The sequence below is a fragment of the Citrus clementina genome, unplaced genomic scaffold (genome assembly GCF_000493195.1).
Source record: "Citrus clementina cultivar Clemenules unplaced genomic scaffold, Citrus_clementina_v1.0 scaffold_3, whole genome shotgun sequence".
In the NCBI taxonomy this organism is placed as follows: Eukaryota; Viridiplantae; Streptophyta; class Magnoliopsida; order Sapindales; family Rutaceae; genus Citrus; species Citrus x clementina.
In genome coordinates, this window is record NW_006262339.1 from 6407255 (window position 1) to 6434084 (window position 26830).

The following is a 26830-nucleotide window of genomic DNA, read 5'->3' on the forward strand; positions in this document are numbered from 1 at the left end:
TCCAGTGAGCTAGGTTTTACAACTTTCGGCTCTTACTTATAATAGTTAGTTAGGTGGGTAGTGTAACTAGCCAAATCACGTATATTGGTGGCTTATGGTAATGTCACCATACTTGCCAAGATAGATTAGATGCAGAACATGTCATGCAAGTGAATACGGCCTAGGATCAAATTTTGTTTGTGATTATAGAGTAGTGATACTCTCCAGTCAAATTGTCAAAAAGTGACTACAGCCAATAGTTTCAATCCAAACGAATTTGAAAGTTTGTTAAGTCGTCTTTATGTTTATCATTGTAGCCTTAAAAGTTGAAAAGAATGATCATTCCTCTCACATGAACAGTGCGTGGACTCCACATATGCACTATTCATATGAGGGAGATGTATCTTACATGCATGTAAGATAGGGATTGCCTAAAAAGAAAGTAGCATAATGTGATGGAGATTTCCACCACTGGGATAATGAATGACATGAAGTGGTTCAATCGAGTTGGTGACTTGCAAGGAGAAAAGAGAGAGAGCATAGTCTGCTTCACCACCGTAGGCCTTATAATTAATTTAAAAGAAAGTCTGGTTATGTTGGAACCACTCTAAGGTAGAACACCCCTTCATAATCACACAATTAAAGGTCCGGCTATAATTCATGTTTTCACTTAGAGCAGCTTCAAGATACCCATAGCCTTTAAGAGATTTGAACCCGATTCATGCCGCAAACCTAATGGGTTCCTTTTATTTTTTTCTATCCCCTCTTACTCTGTCCTGAATAAGACTCTACAATCAAAAGTCTAGAGTAAGTGGTCCAGAAGAACAGTGAAAATGCAGAAAATAATTTGGCATTTGGTTTAGTTCCTGTCACTAGATTCTCTCCTATGCGTGCAGCGTGCCCACGAATTTTAAGCAAACGAACCAAAACGTGCCCCAAATGCTGAAAAAGTCTCCATTATTTTTTTAATGTTCAAGATATGCAGCAAGTACTGGCACATGATATGTTGCAAATTGCAACTCTTTTGCACATTTAAAGCCCAAACAGGATGCCGGTGCTACAATTTTAAAATAATATTTAACTATCAGACTCGTACCACCAACACTATCAGGTCCTTCAGTATGGTAGATTGCAACTGCAAACTAAAATGGCGAAGCATTCAAAGGCCATTCATAAAATCGATAACCTCTTTTTCTCAGCTTGGGCTCATGCACTGAGCCAAGGCATCAGTTTAGGCCACAAGTTTGATACAATGAACTCCTTTTGGTTTTTACTGATAAGATTTATCCACTGGGAAAAAGTTATCCCAGCGGGCCAGTAGGCCACCGATTCTTTGTAACTTCGCCACTCCCCGTTCAACAAATTGAGAAGAGTTTTACATAAGACTATTAAATCCAGTTCAAGCATATTGATTTTTTTTTTTGGGTTTATCATAATGGATTCGTGCGGATTCTTGAGCATGACTTGATGTTAATCAGGTTCATGTTGCAAGTCAGATAACTAGCAAAGTAGAGAACACAATGTTGAAGCCAGAAACAATAACGAGCTGCAGGAACTCGAAACAGGATTTGCTGCAAGGCAAGCTTTTTTCTATTTGTAAAGGTTTTACTATGTGCTGTATAACTACTCAACACACAATTTGACCTACACATAAGCTGGTTCACACAATCCAAATCATACAGCTATTCAAATTTCCAATGGATTATTCTGTTTGAAGTAGTTGAAATTCTACTGATGCCTTGGCCATATTGTTGGACTAAGGGAAGATAGAATTGCAATTTCTCTAATACAGATTGAGATCGCTACCAACAGCCATTAGTCACCAAGTGAACCATAGACTGACAATTCAAACACACTTTAAACTAGGTGGAAGGCAGCATGTTGATAGCCTTCCCTGAAGTACTAAAACAAGAAAAGTGGCAGTCCATGCCCAACTCTCTCCATCATCTCTCCATAAGAGACAATTCCAAAACACAAGCATACACATTCACAAAATCTAAATTCTGAGATCAAACTGGAACACTAACCAGCTAGCTGAGTAATGCTTTCAAAACAAGTTAAATGTTCTTTCATCTAAATAATTAGCATGCATATATATTATATAATAAAGACAATAGATGTGGGAAAGATTCTTCGCATTATATAGAGTATATCCAATGCAGATAGGAAACTACATTTACGAGTCCCTCCCAAGTCCTGACCAACACTAACAAGAACAGCAGGAAAGAAAGCTAAGCTAAATCAACAATAACCCAACCGACGACAATTACCATACCAAAGCAAACCAAATTACCAGACTCTGATTTCAGATCCTGTCCAGCTTATCAGCTTTAACAACAGGATTTGCTTTGGCAATAGCATCTCGACCAGTAACCTTAAAATCAAATGTACAATCATGCTTCTCTGGGTACCGATGGATTCCACAGAAAGTACTCCCGCACTTACACTTGAACCCTGTCAATCCGACCTTCTTGTTGCAACTCAAGCACCTGGTAGGCCCCTTGGCTTGGGGCTCAGGCTGATCAACACTCAACTGTTGAGAGGCCGCAGCAGACGACGAGGAACCCACAAAGGGCTCAGCAGCCACCTTGGCAGTCTCCAATTCTGGCGTCTGATGGATTTGCTTCGGTGACTTCAAATTGAGAGATTTCTCCATAGCGGCTTTTGCGGAGGCAGCTTGGTCCTCCTTAACCCGCAAATCCCTGTAACACTTTGAGCATAAGCCCATATTCGCCGCAGTGCCGAAGAAGCCACAACCGTTGACGCAGAGCTTTGGCTCAGATGTGGTGTAGCTGGTTCCATCGCTTTGTTCTGAACCCATCTTTTTTCCGAATTAGGGTTTTGGATCTTCTCGGACTCTGCAATTGCCAATTAGTGTCTTTTAGTTTTTTAAAACTTTCTCGTGAAAAACAGAGCAGTCAAATAGTCAATAAGAAAGAAAAATCGCAAACATGAAAACTCCACACACATAATCGCCCCATTATATAGATTGTGGTTTATTAGTTTTCCCAATATTCCGAATACTGACATCATGTAAAAAGACTACAGTGCCCTCCTCTGCATGGTTAAAAACAACAGTAGTGGTGGGTAGACATGGAAAATCAGGATTTATTGTGAGGCGGTTGTCGTAAATGGAAAGACAAATTCCGTGAAGGACCAGAAGAACTCGCACTAGTTAAGGATAATCATAATTTAATTGCACAAGGATTTTATTTAATATGCGAAAAGACGCAATTACCCTCTCCCGACTTCTTCGGTCTCAAAACTATTGAGGACAAATAATAAATTTAAACGCACCGGGGCACTGTCTCGAAGACAAACTCATTTATTATTGTTATTATTATTATTTAAATTAACACCAACTAGCTAGACTTGATCTGAACCGTCCAAACTGCAGAATTTGACACAGATTAAAAATAAAATAAAAATCAAGAGGTTGCTGAGCTACATTTTACCTCGAATAAACATCAAATCCATCATTTCTTCCTTTCCAAACTAAAAATAAGAAAAAAAAAACCAGATAAGGTTTGGGTAATATGATACCTGTTACAGCAGGACCCGCCGCGATCTATCTCTTCTGTTTCTGTGTGTAAATCAACCGATGAGATCAGAGTGAAGGAAAAATTATGATATCTATCGATTAACAAAAGAACGAAAGAGAAATTTATTTTGGTACCAAATGGGAAGCGCAGGAGCAGAACCGCGGTGCTGGTTCTGGTTTTGGTTTCGGTCGATAGAGTTGGGTTGAGGAAAGACAAAACTGAAATGAACGACCCCCTGTTTTTATGTTTGTTTCTACGGGCACCCCACGGTTTTATGTCGGTTTAGCATAGATACACTGTATTTCTTTTCAAATGAACATCCAATTTGGATGCTTTTCTAGCTGTTAAATTGATCCAAGATCTTGACCTGACGTCATTATGTTACAATCAGACGGTTTGCGTGTGTGATTGTAATTTGTACGTTTAATTTCGTGGACCATTAAAGGAAGTTTATGTGAATTTGTTTAATTTAAAATAAAATAAAGTTGCTTTCAGAAAAAGGAAGAGCGTCTTTGTGGTGAGATGCTCGCTTTTAAAAACACCCTTCGTTAGCACGCTTCTTCCCGATGCAAGCTATCGGCGAACCCGGTCGGTTTAATCTAGGCGGTAAATTGTTTGAACCGAATACTCATAGAACCGCATCGGTCACGCTCTTGGCCGGCTACGGCTTCCTAGCAGTTAAGATTTTGGTTTTGGTTTCCATCAATCCCACGCGCGTACGTGTTGGGGAATATATTTTGGTTGGATTCAATCACTACGAAACGAGGAGTGCACAGTTGGCACGTTGGATACACGATATCTGAAGCGATTGGGAAAGGTCATGAGCATTGAAAGTTAAGAGGGTTAGGGCGTGGGGCCCGTTATGTCGTCATCCCGTGGTAAGGATGTCAGGCAAAAGGAGCGGCTTTTCGGGCTGTTTGAAGATTTTTGTTTCCGGCTTTATAGCCAGCTGGGGAGTGTGGTGGTGTCAGCCTAGTTATCAAGGTGTTCGGCAATATTTTTAATTAAATTTTGGTAATTTAGTAATTTTTTTTCTTAATTACTATTTTACAGTTATAATTTTTACTCCACATCAGTTACAACTTAAAAGATATAACACTTTATTTTCAAACACATCTTTAGTCATGTTACATGATCATGTAATATACATGATTCTTCCACAACCATTAGATAAAAATTCAACGATTATGAAAATAACATAATATATTATCTTATATTTTCATAATCGTTGGATAAAATATCTTATATTTTCATAACCGTTGGATTTTTATCCAATAGTTGTGAAAGAATCATGTATCTTACATGATAATATAAGATAACAACCTCATTTATTTTCTTTTGCTCCTTTGAACAAAAATTATAACCAATTACCATTAATTCATTTTTTTAAATGGATAATTATGTTTTCTTCCTCTCTATTTTTTTGCCAACTGGTGTTGCAAAGACTTTTTTTTTTCCACCTTTCTAACTATTTGTTTTTAGTTTTCTTGAACGGCAAGTTCATTTTTTTCTAGTGCGGGTGTGAATTTATATAGGTGAACTCAAACTTCTTATCAATCCAAGAGATTTTATCAATTTAATTAATTAATTATACATGTAAAAAACTAATTAACTATAAACAAGTTTACTACACGAAATTAAGATGTTTTATAATTATACTAGGATAGTATTTTTCTTAGATAATAGGAGGATACATTGGATTAAGGGACTTGGCTAGTAAAGTGACATAAAAAATTAGGTGACACCAAAAATTAGCATCGACTTCAATTCATTGGGAAAGAAGAATCGGCCAATGTTTTACATCAGGCCAATGGAGGAAGAGCCCACATAAAGTCAGACTTTGGCCCAGTGAGGTTAGAGATTTGGCCCAGTTAAGTTCGAGGTTCCATGGTGGCATTAACCACACCCAATGTCCTTTAAAAACCCATTTCAGAAATATAAGTATTTTATTTTTTTGAAGAACCCATTAAATAATTTTAAAAAATTTATTTTTCTATCAACACTTAGTTTTTTTTTTTTTTTTTGCTTAACTTTTGTAGCGTTACACATTTTTTCCCCAGAGGACAATTAAAAAGTGTTACAATTAAAAAAAGGGAACAAAATCACTAAGAGGGATTTTTACGTTCTTTTCCTGGAAACAAACAACAATCTCATTAATGACAAACCAAATGCATGAGTCATATTCAAATCATATCCATACTCATTACAAGATGTCAAATTACAAGAAACCTATTACAATAAACAATGAAAACAAAAATTACAGGCTTATCAATGTGTCAACATGAACGATCCAATAAACAATTAAACCAAAATATTAGTAATAATAATAATAATTCCTACACTCATTCGCAATAACCCCTACGCTTGCACAGTAAGAATTTCAAATTTTCAAAAGCATTGTTTTCAAATTTAACGCCAATTTTCAAAACAATAAAGTTTATTTTTCAAATATAATAAATTGTCTATCAAGCATATATTATATTGTTTTCTGAATATATAAATAGAATATTATAAAGTATTACTCATAACCTTTAAAACATTTTATCTATTTCAGAATAAACTTTTAATTGGATCAATTGATCACCAGAAAGACCTTTACAAAAGGCAATTGAATGTCATCCAATTTTTTTTATTTTATTTTATTGACTATAAGCGAACGCACAAATTATAGCATTTCTCAAGAAGAAAAAATTCTATCAACAAATTTTGCAAGTTTGTGAGCTATAATTTGCCGCCGCTTCTGCCATAAGATTTTGTAATATTGTCAATGGCAGGCCCGATTGGCACTGACTATTAAGTAGGGGAAGGTGGCTAATGCTAATGGAGAATGCGTAAGCAGCCATGATTACACCAATTTGTTTCTTCTTAGTTATAAGTATTGCCATAGCCTCTCATATTCGTTGTGTATAATTATTCAAAATCATGCCAATTCTATACCACAAGCTTATTTAGCTTGAGTCATATTCAAGGAAATTGAGTCACGGGCAACTAAAATTGATGACTATTGTTGAGCAACTACATATGAGGATGATTTTTCAGAGCAATCTCAATTAATTAATATTATTACTACATATGCGATATTCATAATATGAATACTATTCTCAAAGAGCATGCTTAAAGTGTCTTAAGCGTCTAATTACAATTCATTATTTACTTAATTATTGGAGAGCCTTTTGAACAAGTACAATACTCATTTCTTCCTATATAATTTAAGAAACTCAAAATCAAAGATAAGGCGTCTAAAAGTTGAAATAATGCATGTATTAACTATATGCATAAGAGTAATGCTAGATTTATAAATTGAGATATATTGTATTTTAATTAATGTAAAACTTATTATATCACTACTCATTAATTGACATCACGTAATTGTTTTTTTTTTCAATTACATGAGACTATTGCTCGTAGTATAATTCATATTACATGAGATTACATTGGTATTTATAATTAGATTATTACTGACACTGTCCAAATATCTGTCATCTCTAATATTCGAGAGACGTCTACTCCACTCACATTTTTACTCTCTCTAATATTCTAGTGACGTTTATACCACTCACATTTCGTACGAGAGAAAATTGCCTCCACTCTAATCCACTTACATTCCATAAGGGCGAAGACTGCCTCTGTTCCATTATTTATCCTCTCTGATATTCAAGGAATGCCTACTCTACACATACTTAGTAAATATCAGACAATTATTAGCACTCCGTTGATTTTTATCCTCTCTAATATTCAATGAACACATATCCTTTTATGCCTGGTTCGTGGTATTATTTACTCTCTCTAATATTCGACAGACGTCTACTCTACTTACACTTCAAAAATATCAAATAACTATTAGCACTGCCCATATTTGTTACCCTCTCTAATATCCAAAAGACGCATATTCTACTCATATTTTTATCCTCTTCTGTAGTAGCTGCTTGTCAGACCTCCTTCTATGCCTAGTTCGTAGGTTGGACTATTCCCTTGCTGCTAGAGCATAGCAATTCTTGAGTTGCGATATGATAGAAGTAAGAAAATGTGGGTTAGTTGAGCGGCAATGCTAATAGAAGCAACAACTGCCATTTGCCCTTGAGGAATAAAGAGGAATCAGGGATAATGGAGCATGGAACGCCCCTTTTCTACAAAGTGATTCAAAGCTTCAATAATATGTTAGGTCCAATATTAAAGGGTTGTCTACTTCACTCACATTATTTTGTAAGGAATAAGACTTCCTCCATAATTGAGAAAGGATATTAAAACCCCATAATTACTTTTATGGGGGTTCAAACACTTGCTGTCACAACTCTAACACATTGTACTTAAGTTTTAGTACTTAATTTCTGTTCACATCAAAAAATATTTTTCTGATTTTTAGTACTTAATTTTTTATTTTAGTTGCTATTTATGTGATTTATTTAATCAATAAAAAAATATGAATAAAAAACATTTAAAAATAAGAAACTTATGCCGTTAGAGGGTTATTGGCTATTATAAAAACAGTAGGGGAGAAATTGACAATCTCCCCAATATTAATATAAAACTTGACAAAAGTATATAATGTGTGATTTTTATAGATTGGTTCTATGTTAATTGAGAAACTAAGTTTGTAAATGCATAAACATATAATTGGTTTCAATTGCTATAGTTCGAGCTAACAATATTTATTAATGGGTTCGGAGTATAAAATGATTGTGTTTGCAAATACAATAATAATAATAATAATAAAAACCTTTGTGAGTTTCTTCGTAACTAAACTAAACCAAACCAACTCTTCACTCTCTTTGAAATTTGCACACTCCCATTATAAATTCTCGAGTATACTCTTGGACTCTTGAAGATCTATGTACCATTATCGTCTAACAATCATTATACTTCATCAAGTGCGTATATACGCAAAACATTACGTAACCTTTAAAAATATCACCATAATGTACAAGTTGAAAAAATGTCACACACCTAATTTATTTCTTCGGGGGCATCAATCAAAATTGCCATGATGCGCTATGCACATGTGTATCTATGATCATGATAGTTATGACATGAGCAAAACACCAAATTATTTTTAGAAAATTAATCATTTTTTCTCATATTTTAAAATTAATCAAGACTCTTCACGTTAATAGTATTTTGTAAACTGTTAATTTTTTTAATATCAAAAGTAATTAGTGTTAACGTCCATTCATTTTTCAATTATCAAATTTGTCTATTACAAATGATTAATCTACTGTCAAGAAAGTGTATCAAATTTTTTAATATTATAATATCATAAGAGTTTGTGGTGAGTTATAAAATACGAGGGAGAAGTGAATAATTTCGCCAAACAAGAGGGGAGGAGGTGGGTTTTGATCATTTTCTCTTATAATGATGATGATGAAGGGCAATCGATGCTGGAGTGCAAATAGTTACATGGATTGGACGCGTTAATTGTAGTTGTGATGGACGATTGAAATTGATAAGGACCCGGGACCCATACGGTGAGCTTAATGCACAACCCACCATGATTGATGCATGTGAGCTAGCTATACGTCAAATTTGTGTACTGAATTTTCAGTACAGGTGAAAGAAGAAGAAGAAGAAGAGATAGGGACATTCATTTCTTTGTTGACAATTGCTTCCTATTTCAAGCCCTATTTGCAGAGAGCTTGTTGTGCTTCTAAGTTCTCTTCACATAGCTCCATTTTTTCCAGTCAAAATCAAAATGATTAGGGGTTCACTTGCACAGTATACACACGTATTTATTATCTCTTTTGCCCTAGCCGAAAAATTATTGTGATTAATTAATGCTAAACGTTTTGAGTAAAAGCTTGAGGTTTACTCATTCTCATTCTTCAATTTAAAATAGAAAGATGAACAGCCTAAGTTTACACAAGAGAATTATTTGATGGAGAACTACTCAATTAATCATCATGTTCTTTCGATTTTTTCATCATTGAATTTTCCTTTATTTTCTCTTTGGGTTGATGGGATGCAGTAATTATCAATTCCTAGTTTGGTATATATATAATTCTTATGAGGCTTGCAATGACTCATCGGAGGATGAATCCCATTATTAAGTTTCGTTAACAATTGTTGATTAACATTAAAAGTCAAAGGATTCAAGCAAATTAATTAATAATTTAACAAACTACCATATAAGCATGTCTAATAGTAGAAAGTGCATTGCAAATAAATGGACATGCAACTAATGCAATGTATCAATTAATTTAAGCAATCTTGAAAGGTTGGTGAAGAAAAATCTCATCCCTGCCCGTGCCTTGAGATGTTTTAGGTCATATCATGAACAAAATTTATATATATATATATATGTGTGTGTGTGTGTGTGTGTGTGTATTGTCATCATGTGATATCAATTAGGGAGAGAATATAAAGAGGAGATATATATGGAGTTTGCAATTGCAGCAGGCCTTTGATACAACATTTGACTCTTAGAAATTTGTGTTCAAAATGAGTATCATGAGAAATAATAAAAGTGGAGTAAAATGAAGATGCCACCCTCTTCTAATGGTCCACATTGCTAAAACCTAAAAAGCCAAAGAGAAACTAATGGATGGACATCCTATTATTATATATTATTATTTATACTTATAGTTTTTGCAATCTTACACTACCATTAATGGGGCCTAGCTAGTTGTTGCCGTGAAGCCACTTGTGATTTGCCTGACCATGCATGCAACGCTCGCCTTAATTAATTCCTTCACACAGTTGCCATCCTAGCATTATGCCACACAAGCAAATTAAACGTTTTAATCACAAGATTTATAGTTCATGTTATGAATTAGGGAGCCGCTCTTGATTTGACGAGCTTCAGTAATGATAGATTAATTTGCATTTTATTGCCGAAAGAAAACTCTAATGACCGTGAGAGAAAACCTTAATCAAGATATTCTCGACTTATTAAGTAATTACTATGTTATGGTCCGTGAAAAAATTAGAAAGCTAAATATTAGAGTATCTTCAAATAAAATTTTATTTTTTATTTGAAGAGTCATATAAATATTAAACACTTCAAAAGACACGTTAATTTAAATTATTCAAATAAGATTTATTTTTCACTCTTCAATATTGATGAGTGAGTTTTTCCCTCTTTTATTAATATATTTATTGAAAAGATAAGACTGCAATAATTATTATTTATATTTCCTTTCAAAAACATAACAACAATTCAATTTAATAATGAAAAGATTTGATTAAAATAATGTTAATTTATTCTTATTTGATGAATCTTTTGGAGGAGATTATATTTTTTCATGCACTTTATTTACCACATCAGTAAATAAATTAATATTTTAAAAGTAAAATTTAAAAAGATTTTTGAAGTTGCTCTTATTTCTTACCATCATACACACATCGGTAAAGTAAAATGAAAATATTGTAACAAGAAAGGACCCAGCAAAGCACTTTTTACTGTCAATTGGGAATTACTGTAGAAGACATTCTAGGTTGCACGAAGACCACCAAGTTATGAATTGCAAACACTTTCTCTGTAGGTGACCCAGATATAGAGTGTGTCCTAACAAAGCGAAATCATGAAGACAAACAGAGACATTAGAATGAATAACACTCATTAGCTATTGGTTATTTGGATGCTAAATACTGTTATTTACGAAGTTAAGCTGGAGAGCAAAAAGTGGTGGAACCTTCTATATAATCCATGTTCTAAGGCTTTATCGATTATATATCTTTGCTTGATCAAAATATAGAGATGAGATGATTCCCCTTTTGCAACTATCAGTCCAGCTGCCATCATTACTATGAAAGAGAAATCGTCTCAGCTCTCTCATATTTCACATCACATGCTCACCAGGGCACCACCCCCCATTATAGATATCATATAATTCAATAACTTACTAACACACCCACAATACCCATGCCACCTATATTTATAGAAACCTTACCCTTCCCACTCTTCTCTCAATTCTCGGTTTTCATTCATTCAACTTCACCACCTTCTTCGTCTTCTTCTAATCAAAGAATGTGTACCAACAACACACACTTGTTGCCTGCCTATGCTTCTAAGAGCAAGCATAGATCAAAACCTAAAGTTCAAATTTACGGGCTCACCAGGTATGCACCACATATGTATATTTTTCTTGGCTTCATTTATTTTAATTAAGAAGTTGTTCATAGTGGATGTTGTGCATGTGGATTTGGTGCTTACGCATGGGAGTGTTTGATCAATTGCAGAAGAAGATGTGAAGCAGAAGAGGGCAGGGATATGCAACTGAAGAACATAAAGCTCTACTTGGAGAACCAAAGTATCATTGAAGAGAATGAGAAGTTAAGGAAGCAAGCTAATCTTCTTCACCAAGAGAACTTAGCCTTAATGTCCGAGTTTCGAAAGAAGTTCTCACATTAATTAATTGGATCACTGCTCCAATCTCCACCGCCCTTTTTCTTCTTCGGCGCAAACAATTAATTATTGAACGTGGAACTATCATTTCCTAATTCCACTTCTCACCCTGTAGTCACATAATTCTCTTTAATTAGCTGTTATTTTTTTTTTCCTTTTTTGGGGGCTATATATATGTAGAAAATAAAGAAAAAATGATGGAATTGTTATTGTAGATGTTATGGTAAATTAGGTGTGCCCTTCATTTCACCAACTGTTTTGTTCTTTCAAGTATTACAAGGTGTGCCTTTTATTTACGACCCTTTGTATTCATCAGTATTCCAACGGTTGAATTTAATGCATACTAGCATTCAAACACAGATCATAAAGATTGATAAAAGCAAACTACTCTAAAATTGTATACACTCAAAAAAGATTTATAGATAAGAGTCTGGACCAGCTGATGGATCAAGAGACTCAAAAGATTTAAGGCAGCCGTCCCTGTAAGTAAGGAGGCTTTATGACTTCGTGCACAACTTATAGGGCAAGAACCATGATATGGAAAATCATACCAGTCATGCTAATAATTTATCTTTCTGCAGCCACTCTCATTACAGGGAAAAATTCTAGAATATTTCTAATGTATTACAACCAATTGATGCATGCATGCATGCCATGTGTAGTTGAATTTAATATAACCACAACTTGCATAGTGATTTTTCAAACTAAATGCACACATGTCATAGCATCATTTGCTTGTTGTATGACTGATATGATATCTTTGATGTATTCTAAAATTTCTCCATTAGAGAAAATACTATTGATTTATAAAGCTGTGCGTGTGTGTAAGCTGGAAGGGAGATGTGTGAATATAAGTCGGATTTTCAGATATGGAAGCTGTGACGCATGGCAAATGGGATGTAAATTGCTTAAAGTCGTGAGCTCATGATTGTCATCGGAAAAACCTTCATTACAAATTAACATTTGTTTTCAGAAAAGTTGCAAGAAATTTCAAACTCATATCGTCTGATGATAATTAAGCCAGAGCCGCAGTTCCGTCAAAAACTGCAAGTATAGTTAAATATGATGTCATAAATTACAATAAATAACCCAAAATAATATTTAATTGTATGTTAATCTAAACTGGAGAGTAAAGAGGTTTAGGTCAAGCCAGTTGGTTGGCAAATTCAAGAGGAATAAAATGTAAAAACATCATGGCAATTGACTGTAGCCTCCTTCCAGCCAATCCCCAAAAGGCATACAAAGTTCCTTATTATTATTGCGAGGAATTTTAGTGATTTTTCAAAATTTAGCCCCCGTGAAAATCCACTTAGGGAAGCTTCCAGCATGCCTTGTCTTGTTTCCTGCAAAAGGTCACGTATTTTATCAGCATTTGAACTAAAAGCCAGATTACTTCCAATCAGCAAAGGCTGCTTTACCTACCAATGTCGCATAGCAAGGGGGGAGTGATTAATTGTATGCTAATATATATACACACATATATAATCTTTAGAGATTCTGGGAGCGTTCTTCAGATGATTTGTATATGCGGTATGCAGCATAACACATTGTTGCGTTACCTATCACTGTCAGTGCTCCTTGAAGGGCAACCAGTACCTAAAAGCCATAGACAAACACCTGAATCATTTGAGACAGTTTTGTTTTAATCTGAAAAATCACGCTCTAAATCAAGTACAAGACAACAGATTAAATTTCAATGTTTAATAAACAGTCAAGTGTTTAAAAGTGTGTATTTTGGCATGCAAGGGAACATTAACTGGAATATATTATCGTATTTATCATTTGTACTTTGGACTACGAATTTGCCTGAATTATCAACACAGAATTGGTAAAACGATTGACCAAATCCATGTTCAGAAATTAAAAGTAAACCAAACTCGGTTCATTAAAAGAGAGCAATGACTATCAACTAGACATACTTAACACATAATTAACCAAGGATTAACTGGATCTTGAAATTAACATACACTGAACAGATTGACACAGATGAGAACGTGCAAGAGAACGTCCTTAGCCAAACCTATCAAGCTCACTATCACCCTTAGTACTTGTGAATTCAGTGCACAATAAGACAAAACAAACATTGGTATCATACAAGCTTCTAACTTTGCCCACCATTTGCCAAAGCACAATTGTGACATCTACAGTGTCAGGAATTAACACATTGCTATTCAAATAATTTACTAATTCTCAATCGAGTATCCATCAGATACGAACTTCTCGAGTTATGACAACAGCAATTTGTTAGATTTTCTGTATATATATTTAGAGCAGAATTGTCCTTTGCGTATTACTCATAGAATAACTGGTGACAAACGAAAAATCTTAGCATTGACAGGCATTATAATTCTAATAGGAGCAAAACTCAAAAGACAAAAAGCCACAAGCATGGTACTTGACCAGAAATGTATAGAAACTATTTTCGAAACGTAACTTGTTATAATAGTTCAATATGGTTATAAATGCATAAACAGAATTGAAATGATCTATTTGATTAGAATCTTTTTAATAATAGTTCCTCCAATTCAAGAAAATTCATTTTATTACTTAGAAATTATATTTGTAAATGATGATGATATATGTATGTATGTATGTATATCTATGTGTGTGTGTGTGTAGAGAATCTAATAAGGGATCTCTTACTTCAATAAAGTAAGGGATAAACTAAAAGACAAGAAAAACACACTCCAATATAATGTATTTTGATAAAATAAGGGATCCTTTTATTAGATAATGCCTCTACACACACACACACACACACACACACATATAGTCATTATTGAGTAAGAGATCCTTTACTTTATAAGCGAAAAGAAGAAAAAATACAAATTTCAATATAGTACAGCATAAAATATGCTGCATACAAGTATGTATTTTTTTTATCTTTTAACTTGTTCCTTACTTTATCCCTTAGTGGAAAATTACTATACAACACACACACACACACACACACACATATATAGAGAGTCCTTCTTTTATGACGACTTCCTCATATTAACAAAATCATGATGCCACTAAAATATAAAAAGCACATATTTCAATACATTGGAGATTTTTTTTTGTTTATTAGTACATTAAAATATGTGCTTTTTTGGTCTGTTAGTAATATTCTTATTTTGTTAAAATGAGGATGTCTTCATTAGAGGATTATATATAAATAAAAGAAAGAAAAGAATGGCTTACCTCAAGCGATTCGGAATTATAAAAGAAATGCCATGTGCATGCACAAAATGCTCCACCAAGCAGGGGTACCTAGACAATTGTTCATATTAGGATGGAAATGGAAGAAACAGAACCAACAAATTGACTGTGAAAACAAAGTGCTCTTGAAAACATTCTAAATCTAAATAACTGAACCTTGGGGAGTATGGGTAAAAAAAAAACCTGCAAACCTATCAAGTCTGGTCCTGCTAGATATGAAGCCTAACCTCCTTAATGAGAAAAATCAAGTGAATTCCTAACTAATGTAAGAGGTAAACTACAGTCACGGCTATGTAACATTCAAACTCTTTCCAAGAAGCCAACAAGAAAGATCAAAATGAACTTTAATAAATTAAAAGAAAGATCATCTATCCTATCAAACAATACTGAAACAAGTAGAACAATCATCTTTTAATCACTAACAAATAACAGTTTACCAAAGTAGTTCAGAATTACCATTCATGATTTTGCAAAATCATGCATAAACACAAAATCAGCCATTTAATACACTAATCACCGACTTCAATTTTTGAGATATATCAATTACTGACAAATTCAAACGTTTGAAATATATCAATTACTGGCAAATTCAACAATTTAGATATCTCAAATAGCAGAATGTACCATCAAAGTTTGAGAAGAACTCACCATACCCCAAGAGAGACCCTTCCATGATTCAAACCCAGATTTCTCCCCATATTGCCACACCAAAGCCATAGCGGTAATCCTTTTGAACAGAAAAATAAATTTAAATTTAATTATGCCTTCTTCATTTTCCGAAATGATAGAAGAACTTAAACCCCGCTACACCCTCACCTTGAACTAAAACCTTTAACATGAAAGCATCATTACTCTGCCGCTAACATGTTGACTACTGTCTACTGACATAAAGACGGATACTTGATCACATTACACAAATATAAAATTATTTGAAACTGTCCATTTACTGCAGCTCAATTCCTCCAGTTAGCTAACTTGATTCTGGGCATTTCATTTTCCGAGCAAGAAAATTCAGACTACACGTGCATATTTTAGCCACCAAACTTACAACCCAATGGCAACTTCCCATCAAAGAATGAATGAACCGAAAAATTAACATAACACCCACAATTTAAAACTAAAAGTAAATTCTGAAAAACCGCAGAAACAGAATCACCAGAAACTAACAAAAAAAAACCCTTATTACCACTCAGCGACACTGGACACGTGTATAGCCCAGGTGGGCAAGGACAAGGCATTGGCGGGTTCACTCAGCTGCAACGGTAACTCAGCAGCCGATACGGGTTCCAACAGAGTCAGGGCCAAACCAGCTCCAATGAGACCACCGATGGCCTTTCCTCGGCCATTAATTAAAGCGCTTTTAATAGGTTTTCGTGTACGAGTAGAGTTAGATAATAGCAGGGTTCTTTTGTGATTGTGCGTGGAGATTGGATTTGGCGGATGCAAGAGCAATGTTGTTGTGATTGCCATTTTTGGGCGCCTGGCGAGGGAGTGAAAGCCTGAGCTTTAATGAACGAATGGTACGCGGGTAATTCGGTTATACTTGGGATTAGGATCTTTATTATTTTGTTATTAAGTGAAGCGATAATGCTTCACCAAGAAATAACAATTTTCTTTTAAACAATATTCCTTTTTAATTTGATAATATAGAAAAATAAAAGATTATTTTTTAAATTTAATACATGAATTTTTATTGCACTCTCGTCACGTAAAAATTGAACAATATTATGTTCGCATAGTTGAGATAATTTGTATTCCCACTAATGTTATAAATAATATCACTATTTGATTGATAAGTAATAATTAATTATTAAATCTCATCACTTTTAACTCAAATAACAAAAATGATTTTTCATAAATAATCATTGAACAATATTATCTTCGCATGGTTAACTCACATTCATATTTACATGATCTCTTTATGAAAAATGATCTGGCATCAAAACAAAATCCTTTTAATTTAGAAATTTAATCTGATAGGTAAGAATTTAACTACAAAATATTGTGTACAAGGCAGAGAGAGACAACGAAAATAGGGGCAACATCAATATAAATATGATTGCTACTGAAGTTTAACAATTTTGAGTTTCATACGGATACATTCTCGAAGAAGATTAGCTCCCAAGTCGCAACACATTTCTGTGACTTCTTATGGCCTAAATCTCTGACTTTTCTTTTATGAGGATCTAAACCGATACAAAAAGAACCCGTTTCCTTATTGAGGCAGATGCTAATCTTAAGGCTACTAGCCTACTAGCCGTCTTGCCTCCAAAATGATTTCATCTTTAACTTCAAGAGCTCTTCCACAGGACAAATTTGCGGTAGATCAACAGTTGCAATACTTTGTTTTGCCTTTATTCACTCTTCTTCGCCCAAAGCATGACAAGGAAGAAGCCCATCAATGACATGATTACTGTCTGTACATCATTGAAAAACAGACTCAGAAACCCTTTTCAGATTCGAAAGCCAGTTAGTTAATTCACAAATCAATTAGAGACTGTCAGTCAATATAAATATCATATAAAACTAGTCTTTCCCTACGAAAGTATATTATACCACATACAATAAGTAAACTTCTTACTGTCTACATACGAAACACAGAACAACACACAATAAGTAAACTTCTTACTGTCTACATACGAAACACAGAACAACACAGGCCCCAATTGAGTTACTATATTTCTATATGACATTTGCAGCATCATATCACACAAGACAGTGGAGCAAATAAGAGCTAAAAACTTCAAGAGCTACTGCAAAATAAAATGTGGCATGAACTTGAGAAAAGACAATTTGAAACTCATTGCAGGATATTGAAGAATGTGAAACAAAATTTAGAGGAGATCTGACACATCGACATAGCTGCAAATAGAGATACAAATTTGGAACTGCATATATGCTGTATTAAAAAAAAAATTACTATTTTGGTTTATGCCACTAATGAACGCATTGCCTTGCCCCCACCAATATCAGAAAATATGGATTGGGAACTCAGTGATAAACTTGACAATCTGGCAAACTACTGGGCCTGGTGTTTACATGGTGTAAATTGTTGCTCAAATACAAAAATTCCTCAAATTAAAAAAAAAATGTAAATAATATGATTTGCATCACAAGTCAAGTCGTTGACTTACAGAGATAGCTGGCGGCACACTCACTAGAGGATCTTGGAAAAATCTATTAGCTAATGCAAGGGCCAGGAGACTGCTCTGCATTCCTGTGAAAGGAAAAATTCAGGTAGAAGAAGAATATAGTATCTTGTTATATAAAAACATCACACCTGTCTCATAGGATAGGGTTCTTTGCAGTGCTTTCACATCATGTGCCTCAGCGAAGGCCAAACCAGTAACGACATAACCAGCAACAAATGCTGACAAGTGAAATGTAATAATGAGCAACAAAATAGTGAGTCCAAAAGGGGACATAACAGACTCAATGTTAATAGCAAGCGGTGCTCCAACACAGCAAGCTGTCACAAGTACTGAAAGTGGAGGCAAGAACGGCCGAATAGCATTACAAATGCGGGGGAAAAACCTGTATGCACAGATATGTGAGACAGGTAAGGGCTTCTCAAAAAGAAATTTTCACTTCCAACAATTTGAACTTGAGATAGTGCATTACCGATTCAAAAGCAAACCTGCAGCAATTGGCACAACTACAATCTGCAAAATGCTGGACACCATTCCTTTTACATCAACAGGCAGTCTCTTTCCAATAAGCAAGAGTGATAAGAGTGGCGTAACAAAAACTGCAGTAGCGGTAGACAATGATGTCATCACAATGCTGAGGGGGGCCAGTGGAGGGTCTGTCAGAAAAGTTGCATAATTTGAGAGCTGCGCCCCACTAACACAAGAAACCAACATAATCCCTGCACCTGATTCATAGATTTGCATTATGTCAGTACACTCTCTCTTTATAAAAGGTTAGATAAACAGACCTCACCTATGGGAGTAGGAAGACCAAAAACTGAAACTGAAATCGTGCCAAAAATATATCCCAGAATAGGCTTCACCACAAATTGGCCAACATAACCAGCAAAAATAGCTGCAGGTCTCTTGAAGGCTTCAATAAAATCCTTTTCGCTGGAATTAACCCCAACTGCAAACATCAAAAAACCTAATGCAGGGGCATAGTACCTAGAATTGGATTAAACAATAAAATCATAAGCATATTATTTGTACAGTTTGCCTCACTCAATTACCTACTAGAATTTACTCCATATGATGTAGTCCACAAATGTCCTAATCAGTGATCAAAACAGAACTTTTCCTCAGAAATGGCAAAAGATTTTCTCAAACACAATATTATATCGTACCATTACCAAAATTGAAGCACCATCCTAATCTTGAAGAATGGTTAAATAAACACTAACTGATATGTGAATTTGTTGCATTTTAATTAATCATTCTTTTATACATATGAATTTATTTGATTTGACAAACAATTGCTTGTTTACTGTTGGTTAGTTGATACTGAAACCCAATCCAGGTTTAAGGCACAAACAAATTCACGCCTCCCAACTCTTAGAAGCATAAATATATTTACAAAACACATCTCTATATTTAATGATTATTTAGATAACAAACAATTAAGTTTCCTAGTGTTTTGTGTTTCACTTTCAGTTTGTTGGTGGGTTTAGCCACATTTTCTGCACTTCCCTGTTTCCAAACACACAGACTCAAACCTTGTGGTTTCATTATCAACATTTCTTTATTTATTGCTCCACCAGAAAATGAGTGACCGGGAGTTTTTTAAACATCATCTCACCGCTGATCTCCGAGCATTGAAATTATACAAATTAGACAGAAATGATCTTTCCTTCATGTTTCTCATGAATGCAAATTAACACAATGTTACTACTGTACAGATGTTAAACAAGTCATTCATCTAAAGAAAAATTTACTAACCTGGCCGTAAACCATGTGAAAGAAGGAGGAAAGACAAGAGCCAACATTGTACTACCAAGGACTACATGAGGCAGAAAGGAATTTGATTGTTTCAAGATATTCACAAGGGAAAACTCCTGATTAAGCACCTAGATCATGAAACACAAAAACTGCTATTAAAACAGGCCTAACATGCTGTGTCGATGACACATACAAATATATAAACACAAACTAAAAAACTTAAGCTGTTGAGCCCTCTAACAAATACACATTCGCATGTCTAATTATTAGAGTAAATTCCATATTTAAGCCTCAACTTGAATTGAAAGCAAAATTTTATTCCACCCATTTGTATAATTGCATTCAGTTATAATTCTCTGTTATGTTGTCATATACTTGTAAAATTATTTTTTCAGTTTAAACTCCCAGAGGGCCAGAGCCTAAATATATGCCACACGTTTTCATTCACCTTAATGATTGAGTATATAATTTGCCTAAAAGTAGAAGCCATCTACTTGCATACAAGCAATACAATAAAACAACAAAATTTGCATTAAGTCACTGTAAAACCGTTAATGTTAAAACACACATAAACATTGTAAACTTCTAAAGTGAACGTACCTGATTAGATTCGGTAACGTAATTCCGATCCGGATCCTGATCAAAAGGACCCGAAATGTTCTCTGACACAGAGTTAGTCACAAAATTCCTGGAGCTCCCAAATTTTACTTCAAAATTCCGAGAACAAATAAAATAATAATAATAATAAAATACACCCACTTAAAGCCACTGAAAACAAAACAGGCACTGGACGTAAAAACCGAATTTGAAAGCGAAGAAAGCACACTTACAGTTGCTATGAGAAATCGAACGAAAATGAACTGGGCACCCTGTAATCATAATAGCAAAATCATAAAAAAAAAACAAAAACAAAGTTAAGTCATTATGATAAAAGCAAAAAAAAAAAAAAAGAGTTGAAAAAACAAAGAAACAAACATGAAGTCGAGAACGAGAGTGAGCGATTTCGCGGCAAAACAGGGATGTTATGCTTTGAAATTGTGAGGGAAAATGTTTTGGAATTGAAACGTGAGCGTTGAGCTTGCAGCATGTTAGCATTTAGATTCATCTTCACAAAACCAAGTTAATTTTTTTTTTTAAGAAAAAAAAGTATGAACTTTTGAATTTGCAACAGGGAAGACTCAAAGAGACTTCATTTTGTATTTCGCCGAAGGAAGAATCTTTCATAATCTCAATATTCAGTATCTAAAATGGGCTGCACATTTTTTTTTTTTAATGCGATGGGCTGCTCTGAGTCAAAATGTTTTCGTTTTTCTTTTTTAAAATCATTGTGTTTAGGTGGGGGAGTCTAGCTGGGGTTATGGAATATTTTGGACTATCTAAGCTAAATTTATTAAAAATTATTTTGTAACTCATATAATTAATATTTATAAATTCACGCTTGAATAAATAAGAAGACTAAATTCACTCTATAATTAAAGAAGCAAATAACCTTATAATATATTTGTGGGGGTTCAAACTACTGCCCTCCAACAGTCCTAACCACTTATCCTTTTAATCCCAACTTAACCAAATTTAAAATTTATTTTAGGTTTCAATTTTGTTCGGGTAAATTTATTTAAGGTTTCAGTTTAGTTCAGGTTGACCTTAAAAATTATTGTCTCAAGATCGATCAAGTTGATTAATGGGTACAGATTTAATTCGAATTGAATAATCAACTCAATTGGATTGAAAAGAAAGAAATAATATTAACAATCCAATCGTAATTAAAAGTTTCACGCAAAGTCACAACCAGAAACACAGTTGCAACCTTTTCTTCTTCTTTGGTTGCCAAATCCTTGGCATCTGCGGGCAAAAAACAACTTCTTCTTCTTTGACGTTGCAATTTTAATTAATAGTTAATTTCAGTTAATTGTTCATTAATCTTTCATACTAATTGTTAAATATAAAACGCTTAGTTGTTAATTACTTAATTTTGGATAGGATTTGATAAATAATGAATTTATTTGCTGATTAGTTTTTTTTTTTTTTAATTTGAGAGAATAAATTTATAGGATTGCAGTTTATAACTTAAAATGAACCCGAATTTTTAACACAAACCAAACTAAAGCGAAAATTAAAATGTCCACGGTCCACCCCCCCTAATTAAAAGGCTTCTCTAGAATTTCACAAAATTAATTGCTAGTATCTTTTTCTTTTTCTTAAATGTTTGGATAGGAATTACCTCAAAAAGACATTTAAGATTAGTCAAGTTATGCCACAATATTTAAAACATGTCCATTGCATTTATGATATTTCAGGATTTGTTAGTTAGTTAGATGGTGTTCAGGCTTTCTCAAAGATTGATTTGTGCAGTGGATATCATCATATCAGAATTAAGTCGGAGAGATAAGTGGAAGACAGTGTTTCAAGACGAAGGAAGGGTTGTATGAGTATTTTGAGATGCCATTCAGGTTATCAAATGCGTCAAGTGCTTTTATGCGTTTAATGAATTAAGTTCTTAATTTTTATTTTTTTTTGCAAATTTGTTGTAGTGTATTTTGACAATATTTTGATTTATTCTATTGACGTAGAGACACAATTAGAGCATCTAAGAATGATTATGGAGGTGTTGGGAAAGAATAAGCTTAACATTAATCTAAAAAAAGTGTAGCTTTTTGCCGAGTAATATGGACTCTCTGGCTTTTATAGTTGGTGTAGTTGGAATTCGATCTATTGAGTTGAAGATACAAACTTTTAGAGAAAGGCCTGTTCCCAAGATTATGGGTGAAGTAAGGAGCTTTCACGAGTGGGTGACATATTGTAGGAGATTTATTCACAGTTTTAACACTATAACTGCATCTATTACGAAATGCTTAAAGAAAGGAAAGTTCAAATAGAGAGACGAGTAAGAAGTTTTGCTTTATTGAAGGAGAAGTTGTATATCGCTTCTATGTTAGCCTTACCAAACTTGGACAAGTTGTTTAAGATCAATTGTGATGTTTCTGATAAGGGTATAAGGACTATTCTTTCTCAAGAGGGCCAACCAATTAAGTATATGAGCGAGAAGTTGAACGAGGCACGTTAAAAGGGGTCTATGTAGGACCAAGGGTTTATATTGTCCTTAGGGCATTGAAGTCATAGGAACCTTACTTGATTAAGACGGAGTTCATGTTTTACAGTGATCATCAAGCATTGAAGTACTTTAATAGCCAACAAAATCTGAGCAAGTTATGTACAAGATAGGTGAGTTATAAGCAAAATTTAACTTTTATTTCGAAGCACAAGTCTACATAATAAAATGACATAAGTGGTAAGTAGACGGACAATGTTATTAGTAACTCTAGTTAATAATTGGTTCTAAATACTTGAAGGAGTTGTACACTGATGATGAAGAGTCTGCGCATATTTGGGATCAGAGTACCAATAATCATAATGCGGAAGACTTCCTCATACAAGATGTATATGTTCAAGGCTAATTAGTTATGTGTGCCTTGTAATTCTTTAAAAGAGCATATTATTTGTGAGTTGCATAAAGGTGATTTAAGCGATCATGTTGTTCGAGATAAGAGTAAAGCACTTGTCGAATAATGACATTATTAGCTACAATTAGATAGAGATGTGCACAAGATTATAAACATAATTACATGTTTTGAAGAATATTTGGTTAGATTTATCTATGGATTTTGCGTTGAGATTACCTCATACAACGACTGATCGAGACTTTATATCAGTTGTTGTCGATAGATTTTTAAAATGGCGTAATTTATTGCTTGTAAGAAGACTGAAGATATTGCTTTAGTGGCGCATCTATTTCCGAGAAATGGTGAGTTTACATGATATTCCAAAGATTATTACTTCTGATAGGGATGTTAAGTTCATCAGTAAATTTTGGCGGCATATGCATAATAATTTTGTTACACAATTGCAGTTTATTAATGTTTTTCATCATTAGACAAATGGATAAATGGAAGTTGTCAATAGAACTCTAGATAATATGTTGTGTTGTGTTTGTGGTAACAACCAATGAAATTGGGACACTACATGCCTTATAGGTCGAGTTCACTTAAAATAACATGGTGAATCGATCTACTGGTAAGACTCCTTTTGAGATTGTCTATACATGTTCCCCGTGCTGTGTTTATGATCTGGCTATCATACCAATAATAGTTGGAGGAAACAAAACAACAGATAATATGGCAAAAAAAGCTTCGCAAATTCATGCTGAGGTGCGAGCTCACTTGGAGGCTGCCAATGCTAAGTACAAGGCTGATGCAAACCAACATCGACGTAAGAAAATGTTTCAAGAGAGTGATTTGGTGATGGCGCATTTGTGGTATAGCCATTTTCCTGGCATTTGCAATAAATTAGAAAAGCAGAAGTATGGTCCATTTCTTGAGCAAGGCAGATTAATGATAGCGCTTGGGTGCTCCAGCTACCGGACAATTAGAATATCTCTCACTCTTTTCATTGTGACTGATCTATTTGGATATCATTCGGATGATGAGAAGTTATATAAGCCTAACTCAAGGATGAGCTCTTTTCCAAGTGATGGTACTAATGTAGGATAGTTGTATAAGATGAGTTGGGTATTTTTTGAAGGTATAACTTGGGTTAAAGGTATCCGTTTTTAGTGTATTATTGTTTCGAAGTTTACAATGATACGAATCAAACCTAAGTAACATAAGTTGTTTTGCCTTGAGGTCAAGCCAAAAGGTCCATTTTTTCTAGTTATTTTTAATTTTAAGTTATTCTTTTACTTTTCTTATTACTTTAAAGATTTTTATCTTTTTTTTTTAGATATCGAATATGGGTGCTATTTGTTTTTTTTTCTTATTTAGATTAGGAAAATTTATTATTAAATAATATTTTGAATTTGCTTATTTTGATAAATTTGCAGTATGTAGATTAATATAAAAAGGGAGCCCAAAACCCTAGTCTTCTTCGTTCAGAAAATTTTCCATAATAGTTTCATTATTTAGAAACTTAGATTATGTAATCTATCAGTTTTTTAAGTTTTTACATAATTGGTACTAGGACAATGAAAGTAGATTGATAGGATAGATAGACGTTAGATATTGTTTTAGCATTGAATGAAGCCAACGCAATTATATTACACTCTAATCAAAGTGTAATTAGATCTTATTCTAATTTAAACAATTCAATGAGGTTTTAACAATGCTTAAAAGAGAGATTATATGACATTCTAATGCAAATGACTTTATGAGAAAGATTTTAATAAATAATCCCGAAAGAATTATAAAAGAGGCATTTTTATTGAATAATTAATGTTGAAGTTATGAAAACAATAACCAAACTTTTCTATTTATAATAGAATAAACTGACATCTCTAAATTAACTTAAAAAGAGAAATTAACTGAGAAATATAATAGAAATAAAATACTAAAACATATACCATAGTTGACTAAAAAATAAGAAATATCAAAATATCTAAAATAATAAAATTCTAAAATAATCTTTTACATCAATATTAATTTAAGTTACAAAAAGATAAACGAAAATCATTTATTTCTTTGCAATTTCCTTTCATCAATCAGAACATTACCTTCACTAACTCTATTTATATTGGTCACATATCTAGAGATGGTCAACGGGCAAAGGAAAGTCAATGCATGCTCATGCTCGTGTCATGCCGTGTTCACCATGTGTTTCATACCTTGTCGTGCCATGCGTAATTTTTTTTTTTCCTTAGGCTTAGGCCGTTACTCGTGCTGTGAGCTATGCCATGCTGTGCCTACGAAAAAAATACGATAAGCTTTTATTTTTTTTATTTTTTTAAGAGGACATGTCAAGTTGTTGACATACTTTTTTTTGTTTCAAGCCTATATAATTTTTTGGGTCCATATGTCTTTAGTCAAATTAAAATATAATAAAAAATTCAAAACTTAAGTTCATATTCAATAATAATAAACTAATAATATTAAGAGAATATAATATTAATTACTAAGTTAGACCCTATGGTATTAGAATTATTTTTTAATACTTAACAACAACAATAACAAAATTTTTTTAAGGGTTAACTTAATTGTTAACTTGGACTTATATAGAATCATAGATCATTATTCATAATAACATTAAAACATATTTATAAAATCATGATATTTATAATTTTATTTATTAAAATCATGATAGCAATTATTCATTTAATAAATTATAAACAAAATCAATTACAGTGTTTTTAAACTAAGAATTCAATGAATTTTAAAAATTTTTTGCTAATAAAATATATTGAAAGATTCATTTTCAAGTTATTTGTAAAATCATAAAATTTTAACCTTACTTTAGTTTAAAAAAAAAATAAAACGTGCTTATTGCAGATCTTTTGACGTCTGTGTTTTAACATATCTCTAATTATATCGTACTTTTAAAGCCTACTTGCTTAAAATTGCACAGTTCGCATGCATGTCGTGCCGCATTGTGTGCCCTACCAAAATGTCTTTGTGTCGTGTCATGTTGTACGGACAAGTATTGTGCTCGTGTCATGCCACGTGCCGCCCGACTCGTTGGTTATGTCTACATATATCCACCTGATTTTTTTTATTATTACAGTTTTGTGGGGAATAAATTTATATTTTTTATTTTTTATTCAGGTACACTTTTAGTTGGACAAAATTGCAAGAGAAAGAAGACGTGTACAAGAGCCAAAAGTGTACTACATGGGGCAGCTAGAATTTTGATTGTTCCAAGATATTCACAATGGAAACGTCTTAATTAATTAATATGCACCAAAAACAACAAACACAAATTTAATTATTCAATTACGGGATCTTGTTCTCTATGACTTGATAAGATTTTGATTTGAATTCCCGAAACAACCAATAAATCTCTGTTTGCTACCCGTTGAGGGCACGTACGTTGCTGCTCAT

At 33.5% G+C, this 26830-nt stretch overlaps 4 protein-coding genes across 8 annotated transcripts; 1 reads left to right on the plus strand and 3 right to left on the minus strand.

The window, feature by feature from the left end:
* Positions 1-2097: 2097 nt before the first annotated feature.
* On the minus strand, positions 2098-3971 carry LOC18046654 (zinc finger A20 and AN1 domain-containing stress-associated protein 1). 3 transcript variants are annotated; one of them, XM_024189366.1, is made up of 3 exons: positions 3656-3971; positions 3523-3556; positions 2098-2837 (listed from the first exon to the last, which is right to left on the minus strand). In XM_024189366.1, exon 3 carries the CDS (start codon positions 2798-2800, stop codon positions 2285-2287), a length of 516 nt encoding a protein of 171 aa, XP_024045134.1. In that variant the 5' UTR covers positions 2801-2837; positions 3523-3556; positions 3656-3971; the 3' UTR covers positions 2098-2284. The 3 variants fall into 3 exon arrangements, with proteins under 3 accessions (XP_024045134.1, XP_006440444.1, XP_024045135.1); XM_006440381.2 differs by having other exon boundaries at positions 3523-3562; XM_024189367.1 differs by lacking the exons at positions 3523-3556; positions 3656-3971 and adding an exon at positions 3435-3508.
* A 7381-nt stretch (positions 3972-11352) lies between these two features.
* LOC18046655 (protein LITTLE ZIPPER 2) lies at positions 11353-12020 on the plus strand. Its single transcript, XM_006440383.2, has 2 exons — positions 11353-11573; positions 11694-12020. Exons 1-2 carry the CDS (start codon positions 11377-11379, stop codon positions 11863-11865), a joined length of 369 nt encoding a protein of 122 aa, XP_006440446.2. The 5' UTR covers positions 11353-11376; the 3' UTR covers positions 11866-12020.
* Positions 12021-12823: 803 nt separating this feature from the next.
* On the minus strand, positions 12824-16623 carry LOC18046656 (ycf49-like protein). Of its 3 annotated transcripts, none has more exons than XM_024189095.1 (5): positions 16247-16623; positions 15709-15787; positions 15043-15111; positions 13419-13455; positions 12824-13202 (listed from the first exon to the last, which is right to left on the minus strand). In XM_024189095.1, the coding sequence occupies exons 1-5, from the start codon at positions 16528-16530 to the stop codon at positions 13141-13143; spliced, it is 531 nt and encodes a 176-aa protein (XP_024044863.1). In that variant the 5' UTR covers positions 16531-16623; the 3' UTR covers positions 12824-13140. The 3 variants fall into 3 exon arrangements, 2 of the variants coding, with proteins under 2 accessions (XP_024044863.1, XP_006440447.1); XR_002906555.1 differs by having other exon boundaries at positions 12827-13202; positions 13282-13455; XM_006440384.2 differs by lacking the exon at positions 12824-13202 and having other exon boundaries at positions 13281-13455.
* Positions 16624-17093: 470 nt separating this feature from the next.
* LOC18046657 (probable sodium/metabolite cotransporter BASS6, chloroplastic) lies at positions 17094-21274 on the minus strand. The gene is made up of 9 exons (XM_006440388.2): positions 20943-21274; positions 20798-20836; positions 20568-20674; positions 19968-20095; positions 19003-19196; positions 18682-18934; positions 18341-18594; positions 18195-18277; positions 17094-17477 (listed from the first exon to the last, which is right to left on the minus strand). Exons 1-9 carry the CDS (start codon positions 21070-21072, stop codon positions 17415-17417), a joined length of 1251 nt encoding a protein of 416 aa, XP_006440451.1. The 5' UTR covers positions 21073-21274; the 3' UTR covers positions 17094-17414.
* Positions 21275-26830: the final 5556 nt, after the last annotated feature.

Coding starts and splice junctions, on each gene's coding strand:
- LOC18046654 (XM_024189366.1), bottom strand. CDS start 2,800: ATGGGTTCAGAACAAAGCGATGGAACCAGCTACACCACATCTGAGCCA.
- LOC18046655 (XM_006440383.2), top strand. CDS start 11,377: ATGCCACCTATATTTATAGAAACCTTACCCTTCCCACTCTTCTCTCAA. Junction 11,574..11,693: donor CAAATTTACGGGCTCACCAG/GTATGCACCACA, acceptor GATCAATTGCAG/AAGAAGATGTGAAGCAGAAG.
- LOC18046656 (XM_006440384.2), bottom strand. CDS start 16,530: ATGGCAATCACAACAACATTGCTCTTGCATCCGCCAAATCCAATCTCC. Junction 15,112..15,708: donor AGGGTCTCTCTTGGGGTATG/GTGAGTTCTTCT, acceptor ACAATTGTCTAG/GTACCCCTGCTTGGTGGAGC. Junction 13,456..15,042: donor ATAATTCCGAATCGCTTGAG/GTAAGCCATTCT, acceptor TATGGCTTTTAG/GTACTGGTTGCCCTTCAAGG.
- LOC18046657 (XM_006440388.2), bottom strand. CDS start 21,072: ATGAATCTAAATGCTAACATGCTGCAAGCTCAACGCTCACGTTTCAAT. Junction 18,595..18,681: donor GCAGGTTTGCTTTTGAATCG/GTAATGCACTAT, acceptor CTGTGCATACAG/GTTTTTCCCCCGCATTTGTA. Junction 17,478..18,194: donor GTGTGCCGCCAGCTATCTCT/GTAAGTCAACGA, acceptor AATGATGTACAG/ACAGTAATCATGTCATTGAT.